This window comes from Lemur catta, chromosome 13 (assembly GCF_020740605.2).
Source record: "Lemur catta isolate mLemCat1 chromosome 13, mLemCat1.pri, whole genome shotgun sequence".
In the NCBI taxonomy this organism is placed as follows: Eukaryota; Metazoa; Chordata; class Mammalia; order Primates; family Lemuridae; genus Lemur; species Lemur catta.
In genome coordinates, this window is record NC_059140.1 from 68,228,137 (window position 1) to 68,250,763 (window position 22,627).

The window sequence follows — 22,627 nt, forward strand, 5'->3', positions numbered from 1 at the left end:
ACACCAAGATTGCTTTGCCTGCCACAGAGAAAGAAACACTCTGTCTTTTGAGGGCTATATAAGATGACAACCATTTTCAGCAAAAGCCAGCAATCATAGGAAAAACAACAGGAGACAAAAGAAGCAAAAATTAAAAAGAAAAAAGGGCAACAGAGACTAAAGAAGTGGTGGCAGCAGCAACTGACTGGAAATTATCATGGTGATGACACTTCAGAAAAAGAAAAATGACTGAGTGACAGAAAAGTAGCCAAAACAAATACTATTATACACCATTATGAAAAGTTTAGCTGCTTATCAATTAAGAAGAAATTCCATATTAATGTAAAAACACATAGATCACTAAGAATAACATTCAGAATTATAATTGCAAAACAAAACACTACATACAGAAAGAAAATTCTTAACATAGTATAACCCTGTCCCTCAGTATATAAGCGAAGGGAAGGTGTAAGAGTTGCTGGATTTTATATAGCTATCAAGCTAATTTAATGTATAGCTACTGTGAATATTTGCTAAATATTCCCTAAAGTATGCAATGAATATTACTGTCACATAAAAAGATTTAAAGTTTTTGTTACTTCAGAAACTAAAGAGAATTTTCCTCATTTTATAACAAAAAGATGCTTGCTTACTAGTTCCTTTTTTACCTTTGGTATCTTACATTAAAATTTGTCAGGGGATCACAATAACACCTTACTATTGTTATATACATCTTCCTGGGCATATACATTTAGGGAAGATGGAATGAAAATTTCTAAGTATATTTTAAAACAAAAACAGACTTCAGTATATAATTTCTTTATATAAGCAGTGGGTGGTTAGTTTAACACATTGACTACCAGCCACGCTAGAAAAAAATTTTTTTCCTTGGGGCCACAGTGTTTTATTAAGAAAATAGAATAAAAACTTTGAAAACAAAATGATCTTTTCTCATTTAATGAAAAGTTTGTTATTTTTTATTGTTTTCTGTGTGCCAGTTGCATGCAACTTGAAAAATAGTTCATGCGGCTCCTAAGGTGAAGAGACGTGTGAGTTACATGTGCTTCATGAGGCCACAGGCTCAAAACCAGCCTGAGTTAAATACAACTCACATGGCAGTTAATGTGTTAAACATTTTTAACATAATAACATTTCTTACTCAGACCAGGACAGGAAATTTTAAGGTTCCTTTCCAACCCTCAGATTCTAGAATTATGATACTTTATACAAGCACTTTTAAAAAAGAAAAGAAAAGCTGTAATAAGAAACATAATACCATAAGTAATGAGAGGGAAAAGGTAAGGCAGATGAAGCACAATTTACTTATCAAAGTGACTAGGAGTTTCATTTAACTATATGGAGTTATAAAAAGGTATGAAGAGTGTAGAAAAACAAATCTTACTTTTATTCTCCCTGTTCTTTTTTTACCTTTCCAATAACTTACAGGATACAAAGTAAGTAACTTTTATATGAGCTATGAATGTCTGAAAATCAAACTATGGCAAGTAAATATTTCATTTGGGAGAAACAAAATCATTTCAAAATACTTTGCTATTATTCACTGAATACATAATTAGACCTTAACGTAATCAAGTTACAGTAATTATTAAGTTTATAAATAGAACCAATTGTCACAGGGTATGTCATCTGAGATCTCCTTGCCTGAGACAACATACCAAAGAAAATCTCAAAAATAAAAGAAAATTAGTTTTACAATTTACTTCTTAATAAGAATAAATAATAAAACTTCTGGATTTCAATTTCTATATACTAAATTGAAGTCAATCAGCAAGAAAAGTAAACTCATAATTGCCAAGTATTCCATAAATATTAATAAAAGAAAAGAGCATTTGTTGCAGGCTTAGTAACTGACAAAAATTTTATCTGATTTAATTCTCACAACAACCCTGGATGGTAGGTATTTTTATATACATGTTCAATGTGAGCAAATTAAGGTGCAAAAGAGTTAAGCAACTAGAAAAAGTGAACACAATTAAATGGCAAAGTAGGAATTCTAACTCAAGTTTGACTACAAATTCTACTTCCTTGTACTACTAGCAGTGTTAATAATACCAATGCATAATATTATGTTATCCTTAGATTATTATTTATTGCTATGATAAGCAAAAAAATTTACTGTGCTTGAAGCAACAAAGTAAATAGAATATGTTCTTAGTAAGTCTCTGTTAAGAGCTCACAGATCAGCTGTTTCAATTTAACGGACTTTTCTTTGATTGATTAACATAAATTTCCACAGGAAATACAACCTGTAAAAAATAAGTCAATATGTGCAAACAAAGAATTTATTTCCAATTTTCTTACAGAGAAAATTGGCAATGATTATTCTTAAATGTATTTAGTTAGTCTATATTAATATGTTAATTTGCCAAAATTACAGCTTGAGTTCAAGTTGGTATTGGTTTCTTTAAATTCATAAAAATAAGGCAATAATTTAACCAGATACCATATAACACATAGAAAAACAAAACATTTTACCTTTAGAGGCCTGCACACACCCTCGGTAATATGCCCAACAACTTCTTGGATACTTTCTTCAACACCTAAAATTAATTACTATATAATTAAAAATTTTTATTATACTTTGCTTCATATAAGTTCAAAAAGCTAATAACAATGATACATATTAATAACAGCACTAATAACATTTAAAATAACCATAATAATATTTTATTAAGTTTCATATCTTTAATAGCTAATGTGTATCTAGAAATTCTTGTTAATTCATTTGACTGTTGAGTTAATAAAACGAACATTACTTCTTTGTGGAAAAGACTAAATGTATGAGACAGGAGAAAAAGACTATGAAATTTATCAATTAAAGAAAGTGATGTGAAGATGTATTAGCATTTGTTTTATTAATACAAATACCTTATTTCAGACAGTGCTGGTGAGCACAAAGGCTGAGGGCAAAAAGATGCAAAACACATCTCGCAATTTAATGGAAAAACCGGTATTTTCTAAATACCGACTATTTATCAAGTACTTTACTAAGTACTTGACATTTACTGCTCATACCCACCTTCATTCTCACAGATGGACAAACTGAGGGTCAGAAGATTTAAGTCATTCCTGCAGAAAGAATAACCTATTTCATCTAACTCCAATCTATTTTCTTCCCACCTCTTAATAATTAATACTGCCTCTCATATATACTTTTCTAAAACATCTTTAAAGAAATACATTCTTTTAAGCTGGGTAATTCGAATAATAACAGAAAAAAACTTTAAAAAAATGCAGACTTTGTGCCAATCTAACATATACGCTGAGTCGAATCTCAATACTGAAGAGTCGAAAGCTACGAGGTTAAGTATTACCACCAACCGGTACACTGCAGGCCATGTGATGAACCACGGTGATGTGTGGCTGAGCTAAGCAAAATAGTCAAGTGCTACCAGGTCACAATATGTCTCTTTATTTCCTATCAAAAATAGAACATCTTTTAATCACACACTAAGCCCTCAAACTCCAATGTTTTAGGTAACCACAACTAAGATTTGGAATTTTATAAACAAGACATCAACAACTCTCAAATATAGTCATTTTTTTCCTTGAAATCAATATAAAAATTTAAAGTACACTTAGTACATACGGTAATTATTTTAAAAAACAGTCCCATGAGAATGAAAAAAGCTGGGTAGTAGAAATGAAAGAATTAGTAGCTTAAGGAATGACCTTCAGAAAGTCACTCAGTCTGTTTACTCACAGATAAAATGAAGATAACACCACCTTTTACCTTTAAAGTATCAGGGCAAAGATCTGAGATAATGTATGCTAGACACTCCAGAAACGTTTTAAAAGTGAAGTAGAGGAGTCTAGGCTTGATATGAAAGGTTATAAGTGTCCACTATAAAACTGAACAGCTGAGTCGGATGAAAGTGAGGGAGGAGAAGGTCTATTAGCAAAATAAGGGAGAATCTAGAGAGAGAAAGAGTAATTAGGACACACTGTACCATCTAGGTGAGAAGTGTTTATTTATCGCTGTGAAGAAGATGGCAACAAGAATAGAAACAGAGAAGCTTATGCTATTTTCTATAATTAGGTATTAGCAGTAATGATCGGTGCACCTACCTTGTGTAGTTACATGCTTCAAGAGAGCTTCAAGGTGTTCCTTTTCAGAAGCAGTAGCTTGATGGAGCCAAGCCAACATATCTCCCACATACCTAATGGAAACTAAATATTAGTAAATATTCCCTTGGAAAAAAACATCGAACCTTGTCTACCGTTATCTGATTATTATACCTCAAAGGGTCGTGAGAGTGCATTTCAATAGGTCGAGGTGTACCTCCTGGGCCCCCTCTTGTAAGAGCATCAATAAATCCACGAACAACTGTACTTCTTCTGGCTGTTCCAAATTCATCTAAGGTATACCTAGAAGAAACAGGTTACAGGGAAAGCAGTTGGCATTTTTTTCTAATGGTTATAGCAGACTATTCATGCAATTTTTAAGAAAAGCAAGACACAGCTCCTTTAGGCACTCCTTCAAACAATACTGCTTTTAAACAAGAAAAAAAAGATTTATGAGATAACTTTAGCATATTGAAAATTCAATCTAAAGGTACATTTTTTACTCCTTCCAAGAAAGAATGCTAGGATTTGGGACTAAAAAAGCAGCAGCAATAAGGGAGAGAGCAATAAATTTAGTAAAAGAAAATCAAGCCAAAGTGGGAATCCCTAACTCTTCAAGTTTCAGTATATTTGCAGTCCAAAGCATGATGCTCTACTGTTTTACATGAAGCCATAATATCTACTACTCAGAAGCTAGTTATTTAATTAGAACTCTGCAATCCAAAAATTAAGACTTTTCTTCCATATTAAAAAATTATCCTCAGCCGGGTGCGGTGGATCACGCCTGTAATCCTAGCACTCTGGGAAGCTGAGGCAAGAGGATCGCTCAAGGTCAGGAGTTCGAGACCAGTCTGAGCAAGAGCGAGACCCCGTCTCTACTAAAAATAGAAAGAAATTATCTGGATAACTAAAAATATATATAGAAAAAATTAGCCAGGCATGGTGGTGCATAACTGTAGTCCCAGCTACTTGGGAGGCTGAGGCAGAAGGATTGCTTGAGCCGGGAGTTCGAGGTTGCTGTGAGCTAGGCTGATGCCACGGCACTCTACCCCGGGCAACAGAGTGAGACTCTGTCTCAAAAAAAAAAAAAAAAAAATTATCCTCTACACATATTATCACAATTTACTACCAAAATTTGCCCCCAAAATTGCTATCCATTTTTTAAAGCTTATTTTGACCTCAATATTAGACATTTAAATGTTCCTTAAACTGACTGACCAATCATGCATACACAGCAAATACCTTTTTAAAAAATATATATATTTAGAAGTCACCCATTGTAATTGAAAAGAGGGAAAAAGGCTTTCTATAACAAGGTGAAGGAATTGGTAGGAAAGAAAAGCTCTGAACTGGGGGATAGGACAATTTGAGATGCAATTTATGAAGATGGCCTGGAGTTGCCAACAGTGCCCATTTCTTTGACTAGGCTCAGCCCTTGTTTCCCATTATCACCCTCATTCCTTAGACCCATCATCAGTTGAAAGTTCACTCTATTTTAAACGTATACAGGAAAACAAAATATTTTTTAGCAGCCCAATGTCAGCAGATTCTAGACCCATTAACTTTTAAATCCCTAAACAATATTCTGCCGGACTAAATCTTAAAGTTTCATTAACCTATACATAGACAAAAATCATCAAAACTTCCCAAAAATTTCCAAAAGAATCCATTTCTTAGGCTATACTGCTTTCTTTCATGTGCTGACTGAATGAAAAATCCATATTTTGTTAAATACAAGAAAACTGAAAGAGGAATTATTTCCAGATAAAAGGGCAAGTCTGGAGATGTGGTGAAATGCTAAAAATTTTTAAGAATCTGAACCTTTTTTGAGGACTGTTTACTATTAACCAGACTGTGGTTCTTTGTGTTTGTTTTCAGTTAAAAAGAAATGTTTTGAAGTTCCCTGCAGTGACACCCTAGTATAGGAAAGGGAAAGTGCAATATCAACCTAAGTTTCGCTAAATTGCATAACTGCCTTGCATTTACTTTCTATTTTTAAAGCAAATTAGAACCAAAATGCTCACTTCTATTTTTCCCTCTCATGCTTTTAAATTATAAATCCATTTAGCATGAAGAAGCCCTTCTTTTAAATGATTCCTGGATTCTAAGAAATAATGAGCTTGTTACCAGATGACTACTTAAGGCAGCACAAAATTCACAAATGTTTAACTTTTTAAATATATAAAACTAATCCTCACTGCCAAGACCCTACTAACCATAGTAAAAATAAACAACATGATTTGTTTCTAGGACTGTTCACTGGTACTACCATTACAACAAAAAAAAGTTAATTTACTGGTATTTTAAGTGTGTGTGTGTGTGTGTGTGTGTGTGTGTGTGTGAATTATCAAGCCTGGCAAATACTGGAATTTAATCTGTTCAATAATATGAAATATCAATAAACATTAATATTAATCCTCCTATAGAACAAATAAAATTGAAAGCAGAAACAGCATAAGCCACAATGAACGTGCAATGGTATCTGTAGACATGAAACATCCTTCCCAGAGACGGAAGAAAATGTCTTTGACCAAAATCAAACTCTCCTGCAACAATGATCAAAAATCTAAAATGTATTTTTATAAAGGTAAATGTTCAAATTATGTAAATATTCTAAAATGTCTCTAGTTAAAAGAGTTAATTCCATTTAAAAAATGGAGTTAAAAGCTCCATTTTTTAAATCATGTTTAGTTATAGTTAAAAAAGGGAAAAATTCTGGCCAAAAAGTAAATTAAAAGAAGAAAAATTCTGATCAAAAATCAAGTTAAAAGATAGAATAGTCTAGAAGCTCCTCTTTAGAATACAACAAATATATAAATAATGAAAAATCAGCAATATGCCTATTACTACACTCTTAAATAACATATTCTGAAGGTTTACCAAAGGAATCATTAAATTTTTTTCACTTCATTTATAATAAATCATTTTTTAAAGAAGTTTCTATACTTGATTTACTAAAAGTAAATAATGCATTAACATTCTAGTTCTATCCTACCTAAAAAAACACTGAGTATGGCAACTTTCCCCAGGGCCTTCAATAATTGACATTTTTCTTACACATGCTACTACACATTTGAGACACAATCATGAATAGTGAAGCTTTTATATTAATACATTACTTATAAAGTTCATACAGTGCCATCTGGTGGTTAACATGCTACATTATTAAGTTTTTCCTAAATTTAAGGAAACTATCACTTTGAAAAAATATTTGATTACTTAAGGCAAAGCCAATTTTTTCTTTTTTAGCATTTATCTTATCTCAATCATTTGGCCTTAAAAACTTACTGCCTCGTTCAACTTCCAAATACCTCTTAAAATTTCTCACATTGCCATTATTGCCCTGTTCCCCGGCATGTGCCTTTGCTTCTCTATTATGGCTCCATTCTCGGTCTTTCAAGCTTTTTCCCTGGTTTCCAGGTAGGCCTTAAATACACCCCTCTTTAGCTGAGAGCTTTCTAGTCACTTCCTCTCAAAATCAAAATAATACCTAAAATTTAGTGATGTGCCAAGCATTATACTAAGCACCCTATGTGAACAAACTTAACCTTCACAACAATTCTGTAAAATAGACACTATTATTACCATTGTACAACCAAGAAAACTAAAGCTTATAAAGGTTTAAGGCCTTGTCAAATAAATCTGACTCAAGAGGCCACCTTATAAACCATTAATTCAACATTGGTGCTTTCCAAGTGTTGATCAAGAATTGTAACTTAGTAAAAATTTATTTGCGTGGTAGAAGTAAGTTGTCCTTTTCAGGTGTCCAAAACATACAAATCTCTTTTAAAAGATTAACCTTGTGAACAAATATTAATCTGCAGACAATGTAACACCTAATTAAAATCAAACATCAAAAATGTTGAAAGTAATAAAAGATTCATAATCAATGCCAATATCTTAAAGTGAAAAAGTTGGGAAAGAAATTTCAAAACAGAAATAAATTGCTAAGCTGTTGATCAACAGTGAACATTAGCTTATCACATGCATATGCACAACACTCAGGGCTACTATGATCTGGCCTTTGCTACTAATTCAAGAGCCAGTGCAAGCTTTTGCAATGAATTCCCAAAGCTTCACTCTCAATTCACAACTGTGCACCTGCTGCTCCCTCAACCTGAAATGTTGTGTCCTACCTTTTCTTCTAAGAAAATGCCTATTGAGCCATCAGAACTCACTTTATACCTGCTTCCTTAGGAAACTTTCCCTGATGTTCATCTCTTTCCCCTACCCGAGAATACTTGGTCCACATGGCACCTGGGACATGACCTTAGACAATATAATTAATACATCTGATCAAAATGCATTTGTTTAATTTTGGCTATACTGGTATAAAACAGAGCAATTTGAGGGCAATATTTTACTGATGTTGTGTCTTTAGTACTTAGAATGGTGCTTAACACATGGTACTCAGTAAGTAAGCAGCACTTGAGAGTTATTACTGTACAAAGTTGTCCCAGAATTTATGTTATATAAACTTACTATAGGATAAATAATATTCCAATCAGAAGGTAACAGGAAATCCTCTAAAAATAGTGTAAGTGATATGTAAAAGAGATGATTCAGAGCAGGATTCAATACCTTGGTAAAGTACCTCAGTTTTCTGTTTCCTGAATTATCATCAACCCCTTGGTCTACCTAAAGCTTAATTCTCATACTACTTAAAAAAAAAAAAAAAGGATTTACTTTTTATGAGAAACAAAAGAATAAAATTAAAATACAAAAATAAAAAATATATCAACAAGTTGTAAATGCATAGAATTGTTACCTAAAGCATTACCACATAACTCTTAGTTGGCATAACTTACAGGATCAAAGAGCTGAACTCTCTCTTTACTTGAATTCTATTAATAAAACACTGACATTAAATATTCTTTTTTTCCTCTCTGGATAATTGTTTCTCTCAGTACCCATATGACTTCCTTCTCTCCAGGCATGGTTGATACAGGAGTTTTAGTAACTTACTATTCCAAGGGAGTTAATGAGATGACAGACTAGGGAAAACCACTTAACCTCCACATAAATAAGAGGTAGTCTAGATGCGGGGACACCTTGATTTTTCTCTCCATATTGCATTCTATAGCATGTAATACTCAAATAAGCTGATACGCCAATGATACCCATACACGCTGAGATGAAAAGATCACTGAAATTATTATAAATATTACTCAAGCTATTATATGTGAATTTGATAATACTGAACGTTAATGGAGATTATCAAAGGAAAAGTAGAGTTTCTTTTTTAATTAGAAGAAAGTCACTTCTCGTTATCATTGGAGTTTAAAAAAAAAGAAAAGGTAAATATTAAAAAAAGCAGGAAGTCACCAACTTATATAAGACAGGTCTATCCTGCAGGGCTTCCATTGCCTGAGTTAATACTGGAGATATATCACATGATTCTTGTGTCAATGTTCTGCATTCACCTGAAAAATAATTAACATAACTTTTATTAAATTAAAATTACGTCTTTATCATGTTCATTGTATATCAGGAGCCTAAATTCTATAGCATACATCCTAGGAAAAAAACGCTTAGAAAAACCTAGAGAATATGTCAATCAAAAACTAATTTTTGCTGTCAAACAAAAAATTTAAGTTTAAGCAGTTCTATAACTTTAAATGTCCACACATATTATTACAAAAACCTACAATTCGAAGAAACCAATCAATGAACAAATATTTACTGAATTATCGCCATACACATGGCGCTACAAGGGAAGCGGGGAGGAGTACTAAAAACACATCATCAGTTCCTTCCCTCAGGAGCAATCTTTAAGCAATTTGTTAAAAATGTTAATGTGAATAACTGATATATGGTAATAAAATTATTAATATAATTTTGAAGTAGTTTGGATTTTAAACTCTTAAAAATCTCTACACCCAACATTTTCTTTATTTTACTATTCTAATTTTATCCATAAAATGCTTACAAATGCCTACTATGCTCAACAAATTTAGAACTTGTTCAGAAACTCCCATCCTTTTGGTATACAAGGACTTCATACCAGCAGTACATCATGTAGCATGCACTAACTAAAGAAAAACATATCCATGTGTAGACTTGGAGATATCTTAAAATGACTTCAGAGTCACTGTTGCTTGTTTTAACTATATTCTCTGGTTTTAAGAGGCTATTTTGCAAACAGTTTATTGAAATATTTTAAAACAAAACTAAACCAAATAAAGCATTTGTGGTAGGGAAAATAATGGCCCTCCAAAGATGTCCACACCCTCATGCCTGGAACCTGTGAATATGTTACCTTACTTGGCAAAAGAGACTTTGTGGATGAAATTAATGTGATAGACTTTAAAATGGGGAGATTTTTTTCAGATTACTCCAGTGAGTCCAAGGTAATCACACAGGCCTTAAAATGGAAGAGGCTGGCAGAAGAGTTAGTCAGAGATACACAACAGAAGAAGAGGCAGGAGAGATTCAAAGTGAGATACTGACTTGACCCACCACTGTTGGCTTTGAAGACAGAGGAAGGGGCCACAAACCAAAGAATGCAGGCAGCCTCTAGAAAATGGGAAAACCCTCACTGAGCCAGCAAGGAAATGCAGACCTCAATCCTACAAATGCAAGGAACTGAATTCTGCCCAACAAACTGAATGAGCAATGAAACAGATCATCCCTTAGAGCCTACAGAAATGAATGCAGCCACTTTAAACACTTTGATTTTAGCATGCAAATAAACATGTCTGATTTCTGTCCTACAGAACATAAGACAGTAAATATGTGTTAGTTTAAGCCATTGAGTTTGTGGTAATTTGTTACAGCAACAGGAGAAAATTAATTTACCATTTATTATTTTACAGTCATGTAAATAACAAGAGAGATCTAATCAACTTTAAAATAATCTAGGGCAGAAACATTGTCTTCATTTTTAAATTTTTTATTCCCATCCTTAATCAAGCATACTGCTTAGTTGATAATAGATGCTCATGATACAAATACAAAGACAATGTGTTCAAAGTAAAGTTTTTCTTTTTAAAAATATTTCTGGTTGCTAAAATCAAAATTTATCAAATAAAGACCAAGTGAAATTTTAAAAATAAAATGCTAATATTCATGAATCTAGACAACATGAAAGAAATAACTTACTTTGAGCCCATCGGTAAAGTCTTTCATAAGACGTTTCTTGAAGCAAGGCCATCTGTTCCATAATTTCTAAACTAAAAAGAAAAAAATTATCAAGATTTATTATAATTTAAACTTTAAGTCAATAGCTACATCTAAGCACCTAATTATTTTGTTTAATTATAGAATGATTTGGCAATAGCATATTAATTTTTGATCATTTTATAGAATGATTTTTAATAGTTTTTTACAGTTAAATAAATATCAAATTTTAATATCATCATTTACTTATCAACTGCTGTTTTAGTTTAAACATGTCACAGTATAACTTCCCCCTTTTCCAAAGATAAATAAAGATTAAACTCCTATTTCATAAAACTTCATACGGCTTCAAAAAGAACCTAGAATGTCTTTAAAATTTTGGAAACATAAGCAGTAATACAATTAGTTCAATGAACAGTTACTCACCCTGCTGTTTGCTGATTTGTACGCAAGAGAACTTTGACATCATTATGAATCTGTTTTACTCTTCCCAGTGCCTTGAAAAAATCCTTTAAAATTAAGAATGTGACTTTATGTCCATGCTTTCAGGTAAAATTACATTACTTGAAATTGAAAGATCACTACAAAGGGAAAAAAAATTCTTTCACCTATTCTATTTAAGCCTTCCCATAAGGATCTCAACTTTCTCTAAATTTTTATAGCAGGGGTAACAGGCATTTATTCACATTTTAAAACATATATTAATCCAATGCCTACTCTATGCCAAATACAAATAGTGTGCTAGTTGCTAAGAATACAAAATTTATATAAAGACAAAAATCCCTGCCTTCAAGAAGTGCATAGTCTAGTGAGAGAGAAATGCAAACCTAAAGATTACTACATAAAGAAAAGCATACTATTGTATTACACATCTATGACTGAAGCATGGCATCCTTATTGCTGAAGATGATATTTTATCTATCTGTTATACACTTCTTCTTGCTACCTCATTCAAGAGCAGAATGCAAAGGTGAACATATAAAAGATGTTCGTTAAATATTTAAGAATTGATTGAAGCTGAACTTTTCTTTAGAAAAATGTACTGAAACCTTAGTTTCCAGAATGCCACAAATAGTGTTTCAACCATGCAAATAATGGATGTGTGATTTTTCTTTGATGAATAAAACTAGAGGGGGGACCTTCTTCTCTAATACTGTTTAGTATCTGGGCCAAGTAAAGTATGATGTCAAATATTTCAAATGTGCTAAGTTCCTCAAATTACAGTACATACTAATAAGAAATGTCTATACCAATTCTCTCACCTCCCTCCCTCCCTACTCCTAGATGGTTGGTTCCATTCCAGCCAAGGCCGTAAAAGTGATCTCTACTAAGAAATGCTCACTCAGACTCCTTCCCCACCTTAAGAACCCTTCTTGCCCTCTATCTCAGAATGATGACAACAGGCTTAAATTATGTGGTCTCCTCCCATTGAGGACACCACAAGGTTCCTTTCTGGAAAAATTGAATGTCTTCAAGGAAAAAAAAAAATGAAACTTTTTCTTGTTGTTTAGCATTTTGAGAAGTTTTATAGTTTTGTCAGTCAGTTTGGAAAAAAAAATGGCATAGCTTTAAAAATTAATTAGATGAAAAGATAAGCAATTTCCAACTCCAGGAAAGACAAAAGGTTATAAAAGAAAGAACACATAATCACTGTAATGTCATTGTAATGAAAAAAAAAAGGAACCGTGCTATAACTATACTATGAGTTATGAAGGACATAAGGAGAAAATTTGTGTGTACTGTTTGTGTTGGGGGAAGGGAGGAGAGGAGTTAAGAGGCTAAATCCTCATATGTCATTTTAGGAAATCAACAGAAAATAGTTAACATAATCAAAGAATATTCTTTTTAGTTATAGAGCTAGAATATAGAATTTATAAAAGAAGCAATTAACAAAGTTGAAAATGGTTAACAAAGGACCCAGCTGTAAGGAGAGATGATGCAGGTTTTCTTTATAAGCTTTGTTGTGCTCTTGGACTTTAAAAAAAAAGTACATGTATTATTTTGAAAAAATAAAAATTAAAAAGAAATTAAGACATTTCTCTTAATTTCCAAATTTAAAAATATTTTCAGATGAAACTTTTTTTAAGTGAGATAATAAAGCCTTAAAAGAAAGCAATTTCTCTATAACATCTGTAATTGCTATACTTTAAATGATTATTACAGAAAGCAAGAGTACCTCAGTAATAGGCCCTTCTCTTGTACCTCGAAGAAGACTCATTTCATCAGAAGTCAGCTGGAACTTGGATAAGAAGGCATCTGCAACTTGTGCTCTTATTTCTAACCTTAGGCTAGAATTAAAAAAAAACAAACAATAAAAATCAAGCATGCAATGCATTTGCACAGCTTTAAAACAAATTATATCTCAGACATTAACTTTTTAAAACAAAGGTATGAAAGATTCTCAACATCTTCTAAAGCCTCATTTCTACCTCAAAGACTTAAAGCCCGACAGACAAGTAGGTGATAAAATTTGCTAATATTCTATTCAAATACTTGCACACAATAAAAGGAGTTGAACATTACACAAAAGAAGAAATGAGTTCACAAATAGTCCGGGCATTACAAATATTCAGCCACTTACAAGTACTTGAATAGTTTATTTTGTAATTTACAAGGTTATTTTTATAGGTGAGAAATATGTACCTGTTTTCAACCAATTTCTTCTCAGTTGCTAAAAAATCCTAGGCCTTTAAAGTTTCACAATGTATACTAACTAGTAAATGGGTAAACAAAATATGGTGTATCAATACCATGGAATGTAATTTATCAATAAAAAGGCCGAAGTAATCCATGAACCTTGAAAATATTTATGCTAAGTGAAAGAAGCTAGCCACCCACAAAAGGCCATATATCGTATGATTCCATTTATATTTAAGGTATATAATAGGCAAATCTAGAGAGGCGGAAAGTAGATTACTGGTGGACTAAGGCTGGGGTGACTGCGAATGGTCACAAGGTTTCTTTCTCGAGTAGAGAAAATGTTCTAAACTTATATTGCAATGATGGTTGCACAACTCTGAATATACTAAAACTCAATGAATTATATACTTTAAATGGTGAATTTTATGGTATGTGAATTATACTGCAACAAAGACGTTTTTAAAATAAACAAAAAAAAACCTCTTCTGATATACAATTGCATTTAGTATTATGACCATGCAAAATATAGCTTTAAAAAGCATCTAATACATTCTTCTGGTTTGATACTTTTCAGTTCTCAGTAACTTTAATTTCAGTGTAAGTACAATCAGTATTATTCCTATAAAGAAAGATTCTTGAATCTTAAGAAACATCACAGGCAATGTCTGCAATAATTACTATTTTAAAATATTAAAGTAACTATACGAACATATTCAATTAAGTTTGTTGTGCAGAAAGCAATGGGTACAAAGAACATAACATTAATACACTGCCCTTGCTATCCTGTTAAAATACACAAAGACCATAACGTCCAGCAAATGTTTAAGAATTATAGAGCAAAAGATAAGTGTTAGATTACCAACATGTTATGGGAGTACAAAGAAGGAACTGATTAATTTTTTTCTGGAGACTGAGTAAAGGCTCTTGGACAAGCACGGAAAATAGCTAGATAATAGAACTGTAAAGTACAAAGGTTGATTAAATTTTCTATGAACTGTACCATTTTTCAAAGTCATAAAGACTCTCTTTGAAATATATATATACAGAGACATATATATATGTTCTCAAGGAACATATATATGCACGTACACACACATACACACACATGGTTGCCTAAAATTCTAAAATTTTATAAAATATTTTTAAATGTATCATGAGCATAAACAACCATGGGACCTTAAAGGATAAACGAGTTTTCAACAAATGAATTCTGGGAAATGGAATTCCAGGTACAATGAACAAGAATGCAGAAAAAGTCTACCTGGTTGATAAATGTAGTTAAATTAGGAAATGAATAGCGTCACCCACAAATGCGTGTGCCCACAAAAAGACAGCTCTTGTGTATTGGGAGGGAAAAACATGGTTAGATCAGACAAAATTTTTATTAAAAAAAAATCCATACAATCTCCAAACCCAATTTCAAAATATTTAAACCAAAAATTTTAAATTTTTTTTAAATTTTTTCCTCATACTGTTTCTTTCACAGCATGACCATGTTAATCACAAGAAAGGGATACAAAATAAAAGATACAAATAATATTCTGGCTAAGGCAAGGTCTTTCAAATTATAGTCTCTGAGCCATCAGCATAGAAATACCCGAGATATTGTTAAAAGGGCAGAGCCCAGTTCAATATCTCCTGAATCAATAATCAGAAAATATAGTAGTTTATTTTTATACAATCAGAATCTCTGAGGGTGGAGGTGAAACTTGCCATCCTATCAAGCTCCCAGGTGGTTCTTATGTTTACTGTGGTGCGGTGTAGGGTACCTGAATGATAACACTGTGAAGAAAGAACAGAAAGGAAAATTGGGATAAAATTACAGATGGTTCCAAATGACACTTCACATCAAACTACGTATTTTCAGTGACTAAAAAAAAAAACTTTGAAGAAGTAATTGTTCATATTGTAATGGGTAGAAAATTCTTGCTTATAAAAAGCCAAAATTTGGCACCTATAAATTTCTCCTTTGAGACTCAGTTCCAACCTCGGAAACAATACACAATAAATCTAGCCTTTTTAAACAGGACAGATCCTGAAATACTTAAAGATAGCCATCACGTCCCTCTTAGTCTTTCCTACACTTCTAAATAAACAATTCTCGTTTTTCAACCTTCTATGATTTTTTGGGACCTTTTATCATCCTATTCACCCTCTTGTAGATACCCTGTTTTTTCTCAAAAGCTTGATTATATGTATATATTACACTTAACTTTCTATACTTTGTGTCACTCACAATTTTTCAGTAAGTTATCTATATATTCTCCCAAGTCTTTGATTAAATGTTGAGAAAAGGATTGAAAGTAAGCCCTGAAAAGTACAATGAACCTACTAACAGGTCAACATCAAGTAATTAAATACTGATTTGGGGTAGGACTGTTTATCCAGCTTTACAATATAGAACTACAATGCTAACATAACAAAAGAGAATGTAGGGTTTAGACCACCTCATTTCAATTCCCATCTGGGCAACTTTCAACTGCATAATTCTAAGGAAGACACTGAACTGCTCTCATTTGGCTTGTAGGAATCACAATACAGGTAAAAGTGGATTTTAGTGAAAGAGAATTTAGCTAAAAAAGAAAAAAAGAGGATCTCAAAGCATGAAATTAGGATTTAAGCTTTGATAAAGCTTTAATACTTAAGATTTTTCTCTGACATGAAGAATAAAATTGAGAAACATTATTTTATTTGGTATTCTACCTTTCAACTAGTCTTAAAATGGGGCAAAATTTTTATATTTTCCCATTGTCAAACCCTTTTTTCAAACAAAACCTTACATGGAATCCTAATATACTAAATAAGTAAAAGTATAATTACTCTAACTAAAATTAAGATGTAGAGACTTTGATTTCAAAAACTCCGTATCTTCCTAATTCTTATAAAGAAACTCTAAGTTTCAATGGACTGCAGTTTGCAGATCACAGGTCTAAGATAACGTACGTGTTTCAATATCCAATGGTGTATTCCGTATATATGTAAAGAAAATATGGTTGCTCTGTTTTGTGCTATTGGCTAAAGATAGTATTTTTTAAATGATGTTGGTATATAACATATTTCATTTTGTTCATTTCATCGCTTTTTACTCTGTTTCTTTAAGATACAAAAGTAAATTATATTGGTTATTATCTTAATTGCAAAGGATCATTGCAACTGATCTCTAAGTCCTTTCTATCCCTGAGACCCACAATATACTTTTACACAAGTAACTTTATACCTTTGCACTCTTTATAATTTCCTGTTCATCATATCTTAGTCTAAAGAGAATTGTGTTAAGAAGGATTAAGGGCTCAATATGAAAGAATGTCAAGACCAATGGATGTGAAACTAAGGAATGGGGGCCATGTACTTGGCATTCTTGGTCTATGAACAGTGTCTTTCAAACTCTTCTGACCATGGCCCACAATAAGAAGTACATTAAACCATTACCAGAAACAAAAACAAAGGCTTCACAAAATAATATTTATTCAAACCATTTCTATTTTAATTTATCCTATTTCATTTCTAAGGTTACTTATGATCTAATTAATTTTACAGCTCCATTTTGGTCATGAGCTATAGTTTGAGAAATACTAGTGATCAGGATTGACAAACTTTTTCTGTAAAAGTCCAAGTAGTAAATATTTTAGGCTTTGTAGGCCACATATGGTCCCTGTTGTAACTACACAATTCTGCTATAGTAGGGTAAAAACAGACATAGACAGTATGTAAACATATAAGCATGGCTGTGTTCCAATAGAACTTTACTTACAAAAAACAGGTGGTAAGCTGGATTTGGCCTGTGGCCATAGTTTGATGACCTTTGGTCTATATCATACTGAGCTACTCTATAACGAGCAGTTATGGTAGTAGTATCTCCGTATTACTGAAGAAACACCTAGAATACTCAAACATTTAAGTGATGTACGCAACTACTGAACAGTACACAGGTATACTGCATGATAGTATAATATTCATCCCTATCTACACTACTTTGGACATAAGAGATGAGCTGTTAATGAGTTTTATCTTATTGTCAATGAGTTTTAGCAATATTCAACACAACATTTACACTAATCCATATCGTACTTACCTTTATTCACTCATTCATTCAGTCAACAAATAGTATGCCTACTTGTGTAAAGTACAAGAATTTATACAGTTAACTCTCAATTATACCAGAGAGGATAAATCATAGTTTAAAAAAAAAGATAATAATTGTGAAAAAATAGTAATAGTAAAATTACTAAAAATCTGAATAAAAAGCAATCATTTCTGAACTCCACAGCAAACAAACATCATCACTTCTATTCCAAAGAAGGAATAATCTCTCAACCTCAATATCAAGTTTAACATTTCTAAACTACTATTTCATGTTTAAGTTACTATTAGATATAGCTTAGGACCTCATGTCTTATACCAATTTTGAACTGTTTTTATTATTCTGCTTTAACTTTGATCTATAATTTTCTTTCTACTTAATCTTTCAATTATTGAAGAGGTGACTATAAATAAAAACTTACCTTTCAGATTGAAGCTTAGTAGTTTTTACTATTAAATCTTGAGTCTGTTCCTTTGCCGCCTAAAATTGTAATCATAGTTAATATCAGTATATTCCAATTTTATTATATTTCAGAAAACTAATACTGGCACTTACTGAAGTTCAAAGCAAATGAGCTCACTCTACAGAACTCAAAAGTTTAAAAAAGGTCCAAGTAAATGCAATACATAGATATTTCAAGGTTCATGCACTACTTTATTAAAAGGGACTCACTCAGAGTTCTCAATAAACACATAATGCTAAGGCTTACAAGAAAGGATAAGGGATCTGGATGCTGACTAAAGAACTGAATAGTTTATGACGCTTTTTAGTGCAACAAAAGCAATGGAAGAGCAAGTTAAGGATAAAAAACATGACTTCAGTTATGCATGTGTTGAACTGAAATATTCTAAATAGGGTAGCACATTAAGTCACTGAAACGCTGGTGTGGAGCTCAGTGGAAATGGCTGAGATGAAGATAAAAATTTGAGAGTCGGAATATACAAACTATCCACCATATAGAGTTGTGGTGAAGATTAGAGATAGCCCCATCTAAAGGACACAGGACTATTTCTGGCCAAGTTTCACATTAAGCAATGCTCCCTTCCCCAAGTTTAGGATTGCTTTAATAAACAGTTCTAAAATTACACATATTTTCCTGGGACATTTTTAGGGTGAGGATGCATAGAATTTAGCTGGGTCTTTATCAGGTACAGTTTTAGTGTGAAATTATTCCTAAGGCTTTCTACTAAAAAATTCATTCCAGCTGGACTTCTGGGATATTATGGAATTGAAAGTTTTATCAAAATTCTACACAGTTAGCTCTCTACTGGCTAGACCAAAATGTAAAGGCTCTGAAGTTAACTGAACAATATTAATAAACCATCACCCAAAGAAACGCAAAAGCTTACTTTGTGGTAGGAATTATGCTAAAATCTGGTCATTATACAATACCTGTAGGCGATTTGTCATATCTTGACAACAGTTGCTCATTGCCTGAACATCTTCATTTATGCTTTCAAGTTCCTGAAAAGAAAAATAACATCAAATATTATAGATACTGTAAGATGAAGTTTCTCTTTGCAAAGTCTTCCAAAAGGTCTCCCAGGCTTTATGTCCAGCCTCTCTAAACCTTCCTCTACTCTTTACTAAAGCAATGCCTTAATATAAAAATATGGGATGTGGGCAGGGGAGAGGATGGGTGTATACATACATAATGAGTGTGATGTGCCCCATCTAGGGGATGGACACGCTTGAAGCTCTGATTCGGGGGAGGGGGGGCAAGGGGAATATATGTAACCTAAACTTTTGTACCCCCATCATATGCTGAAATAAAAAACAAAAATATGATCATATCACAAAATCACATTTAGCTTCACATTGCACTACTCTCTTCTTTTACTCAATTCAATTTAGTGCCACACAACAGAAAAATATACAAGGAAGGAAAGTTTCAGTGGCAGACAGGGTCTTACTCCTGTCCCTGTCAACAGAGATGAGGCCTTCAAATAGAAACATGGCGGTTTCATGAAGGAATGGGCCAATCAGGTCAAGAGATATGAAAACAGTCAAGAGAGCTATAAACAAAATGTGAGGACAAACTATGATTAGGAAATCACTTATGAGAATATGAGCACAAATCTTAGTTTTAGAATTAAAAGTTTGTTTCCCTTCTCTCACAAAGAACTTTGAATTATAAAAAAATCACAGCACCAAATATTTTCAAATGTTACTCTATACTTTACTATAAATAAAACATAGGTCAAATTATTAAACTAAATCTTAAACTGCTTTGAGATGAACAGTAAAAGAAACATGATTTCAAAATATCAATTAATATCAGCAATAGCAGATACCTAAGCAAACTAATCTCACTATTCCCTTAAATCTCACTATATAATCTAGAAAGAATGCCCTACGGCATTATCTGCCAGTTAGATCAAGAACAACTACTCCTAATATTTACTTTAGCTACCATAATACACTGAGTGGATCTGAGTTATAAAATAATAAATTATCCCTCTTAATATGTGATTTAAACAGAGGTTGGCTAAATTATAATTCAAGGACTCTTACATTGCTTTTAAAGTCTTTATTTGAATTTATATTGAAATTTCCCCCACAATTAAACAAAATTATAGATTGTAAAATACAATTAGTATACGATAAACCTTTTAAAAACTTTTTATTATTAAAAATTTTCAAAAAAAGTTGAGAGAATATGAACCCATGTACCCATCACCCAACTTCACCAATTACCAACTCATGGCGACTTGTGTCTCTCTCTTATCCACTTTCTAGTTCTCTCCCCATTCACTTTCTCTCTCCCCTACAAACTGAATTTTTTTGAATTCTAGGTAAGTGATTTTTCATCGATAAACAGTATGTTCTTCTAAGAGGAATTAGAAAAAGTATCATTTTCACATCTAAACATTTAACAATAATCTCTTAATATCAAATATCTAGTCATTGTTCAAATTTCCCCAATAGCCTCTTTTCTTAATAGTTTGTTCAACTCAGGAACCAAATAAGATTCACTAGCAATTTGTTGATATTTCTCTTCTTTCTTCTTTTAATCTATAGATTCTGACTTCTGCTTATTTCTCTTTCTCCTATAATTTATTTGTTGAAGAAACCAGTTCATTTTCTTGTACAGTTCTGAACACTCCAGATTCTCCTGACATCTTCCTGGTATTAACATATCTCTCTGTCCCTAGTGTTCCTAGAAACTGTAAGTCAGATCTATAAGTTTGATTAGATTCCAATTCAATTTTCTGGCAAGAATTCTTCTTGCATGATGTTATATATGTTTATCAGGAGTCACATAACTGTGTGTTTCCCTTTCTGTGAGGTTAGCAGCTAGTGATAACCAATGGCTAAATCAGTGGTTCTCAACCCCAGTGATTTTGCCCCTGGGAGGCATTTGACAATGTCTGGAGACATTCTTAGCTGTCACAACTGGGGATAAGGCAGTCCTACTGGCATCTAGTGAGTAGAGGCCAGGGATGCTGCAGAACATCTTACAGTGCAAAAGATAGTCCCCAACAATGAACTGGTCCAAAACGTTAATAGTGCCAAGGCCGAGAAGTTCTGAGCTAGATCCATAAATTCAACAGTGGTTGCAAAATCTTCTAATTCTACCATTTCCTTTTCATTTATTAGTTGGACTGTTTCTATAGAGACACCTCCCCTCAACAACTATATGTAGTTGGTATAAAAGACAAGATAAGCGCTTGACTCTTTCCTTTTATTTAGCACTTTTCAAAATAAGAACTTGGTTCCCTTATATCCACCACAGACAACCAACGAGCATTCTGTTTCAATACCATTATGAACTCATGGACTTCATGTTTGATGTGTTTCGGTCCACTGCAGTTATTCTCATTGATAGTCAAATTGTCCTATCTTTGGCCAGCGGAAGCCTCTTCAAATTAGCTCCGGAGTCCTTTTGACACTTTGAAGTAATTGACCTTAATCTGAAAAGTTCTTAATTTAAGATACAGTAAAAAGCAACTCAATTCTAACTAATCTCCAATGGAGAAAAGGTTATCCAAAAGAGGTTTATTCAATGAGGGGATATTACTATTGGAAAGCCATTCAGAGAAATGTTATTTTTTGTTTAAAAGGCTAAAATTCCTAAGATAATCTCCTAGAACAGTATTACAACTTTCTAAGAACCAGTATTAGTGGAGGTCAGATTCTGAAATCACAATGATACAAATAAAGACCCAGAAGCAGCAGGAGTAAGTAGCTACGTCTTCTTTTTGGACATAGTATATGAATAGCAAACATATCAACCTGATTCAAAACATACTTAGCACAGAGCCAGGCATATAGCATGTTCTCAATAGATGCTATGTGAAAAGAGTTTACATACCTCCTTCACTTCCTTGAAAATGCCTACAAATTCTTCATTGATGGCTAAACTTCTACGTTCAATATCTCCACGTAAATTTCTTCGGGTCCGCAAACTATTTTCAACAAAAAAGGTTGAAAGTGCCTTGAGAGCGTCCAACATCTCCTACACAATTGGTAACAGAAGAGAGTCATTGGGACTGATTTTTAAATGTTTTCCTACTCTCAAGCTAAAATGTAAAGAAATCACGTTCAAATAATTTATTTCCATTCAACAATCCAAAAAATATTGGATAACCTTCAAATTACGTCACAGTAAACTTATTTCCAGAACACAATAACGGTATACTTACTTGTGCATAATGGCATATATATATATTTAAGGTCATTCACTGCAGAATTGTTTGGAATTGCAAAGATTCCAAACAC

At 32.6% G+C, this 22,627-nt stretch overlaps 1 protein-coding gene across 2 annotated transcripts in view; it reads right to left on the reverse strand.

Moving 5' to 3' along the window:
* COG6 (component of oligomeric golgi complex 6) overlaps positions 1-22,627 on the reverse strand; it is a 58,240-nt gene that overhangs the window by 34,472 nt on the left and 1,141 nt on the right. For both annotated transcript variants that reach the window (XM_045567214.1, XM_045567213.1), the window contains exons 2-11: positions 22,221-22,364; positions 19,298-19,369; positions 18,327-18,385; positions 13,361-13,472; positions 11,611-11,693; positions 11,167-11,237; positions 9,395-9,488; positions 4,240-4,368; positions 4,069-4,160; positions 2,476-2,540 (exon numbers count right to left, since the gene is read on the reverse strand). In XM_045567214.1, the coding sequence (XP_045423170.1) occupies positions 2,476-2,540; positions 4,069-4,160; positions 4,240-4,368; positions 9,395-9,488; positions 11,167-11,237; positions 11,611-11,693; positions 13,361-13,472; positions 18,327-18,385; positions 19,298-19,369; positions 22,221-22,364 (921 nt within the window). The remainder of the gene's footprint in view (positions 1-2,475; positions 2,541-4,068; positions 4,161-4,239; positions 4,369-9,394; positions 9,489-11,166; positions 11,238-11,610; positions 11,694-13,360; positions 13,473-18,326; positions 18,386-19,297; positions 19,370-22,220; positions 22,365-22,627) is intronic.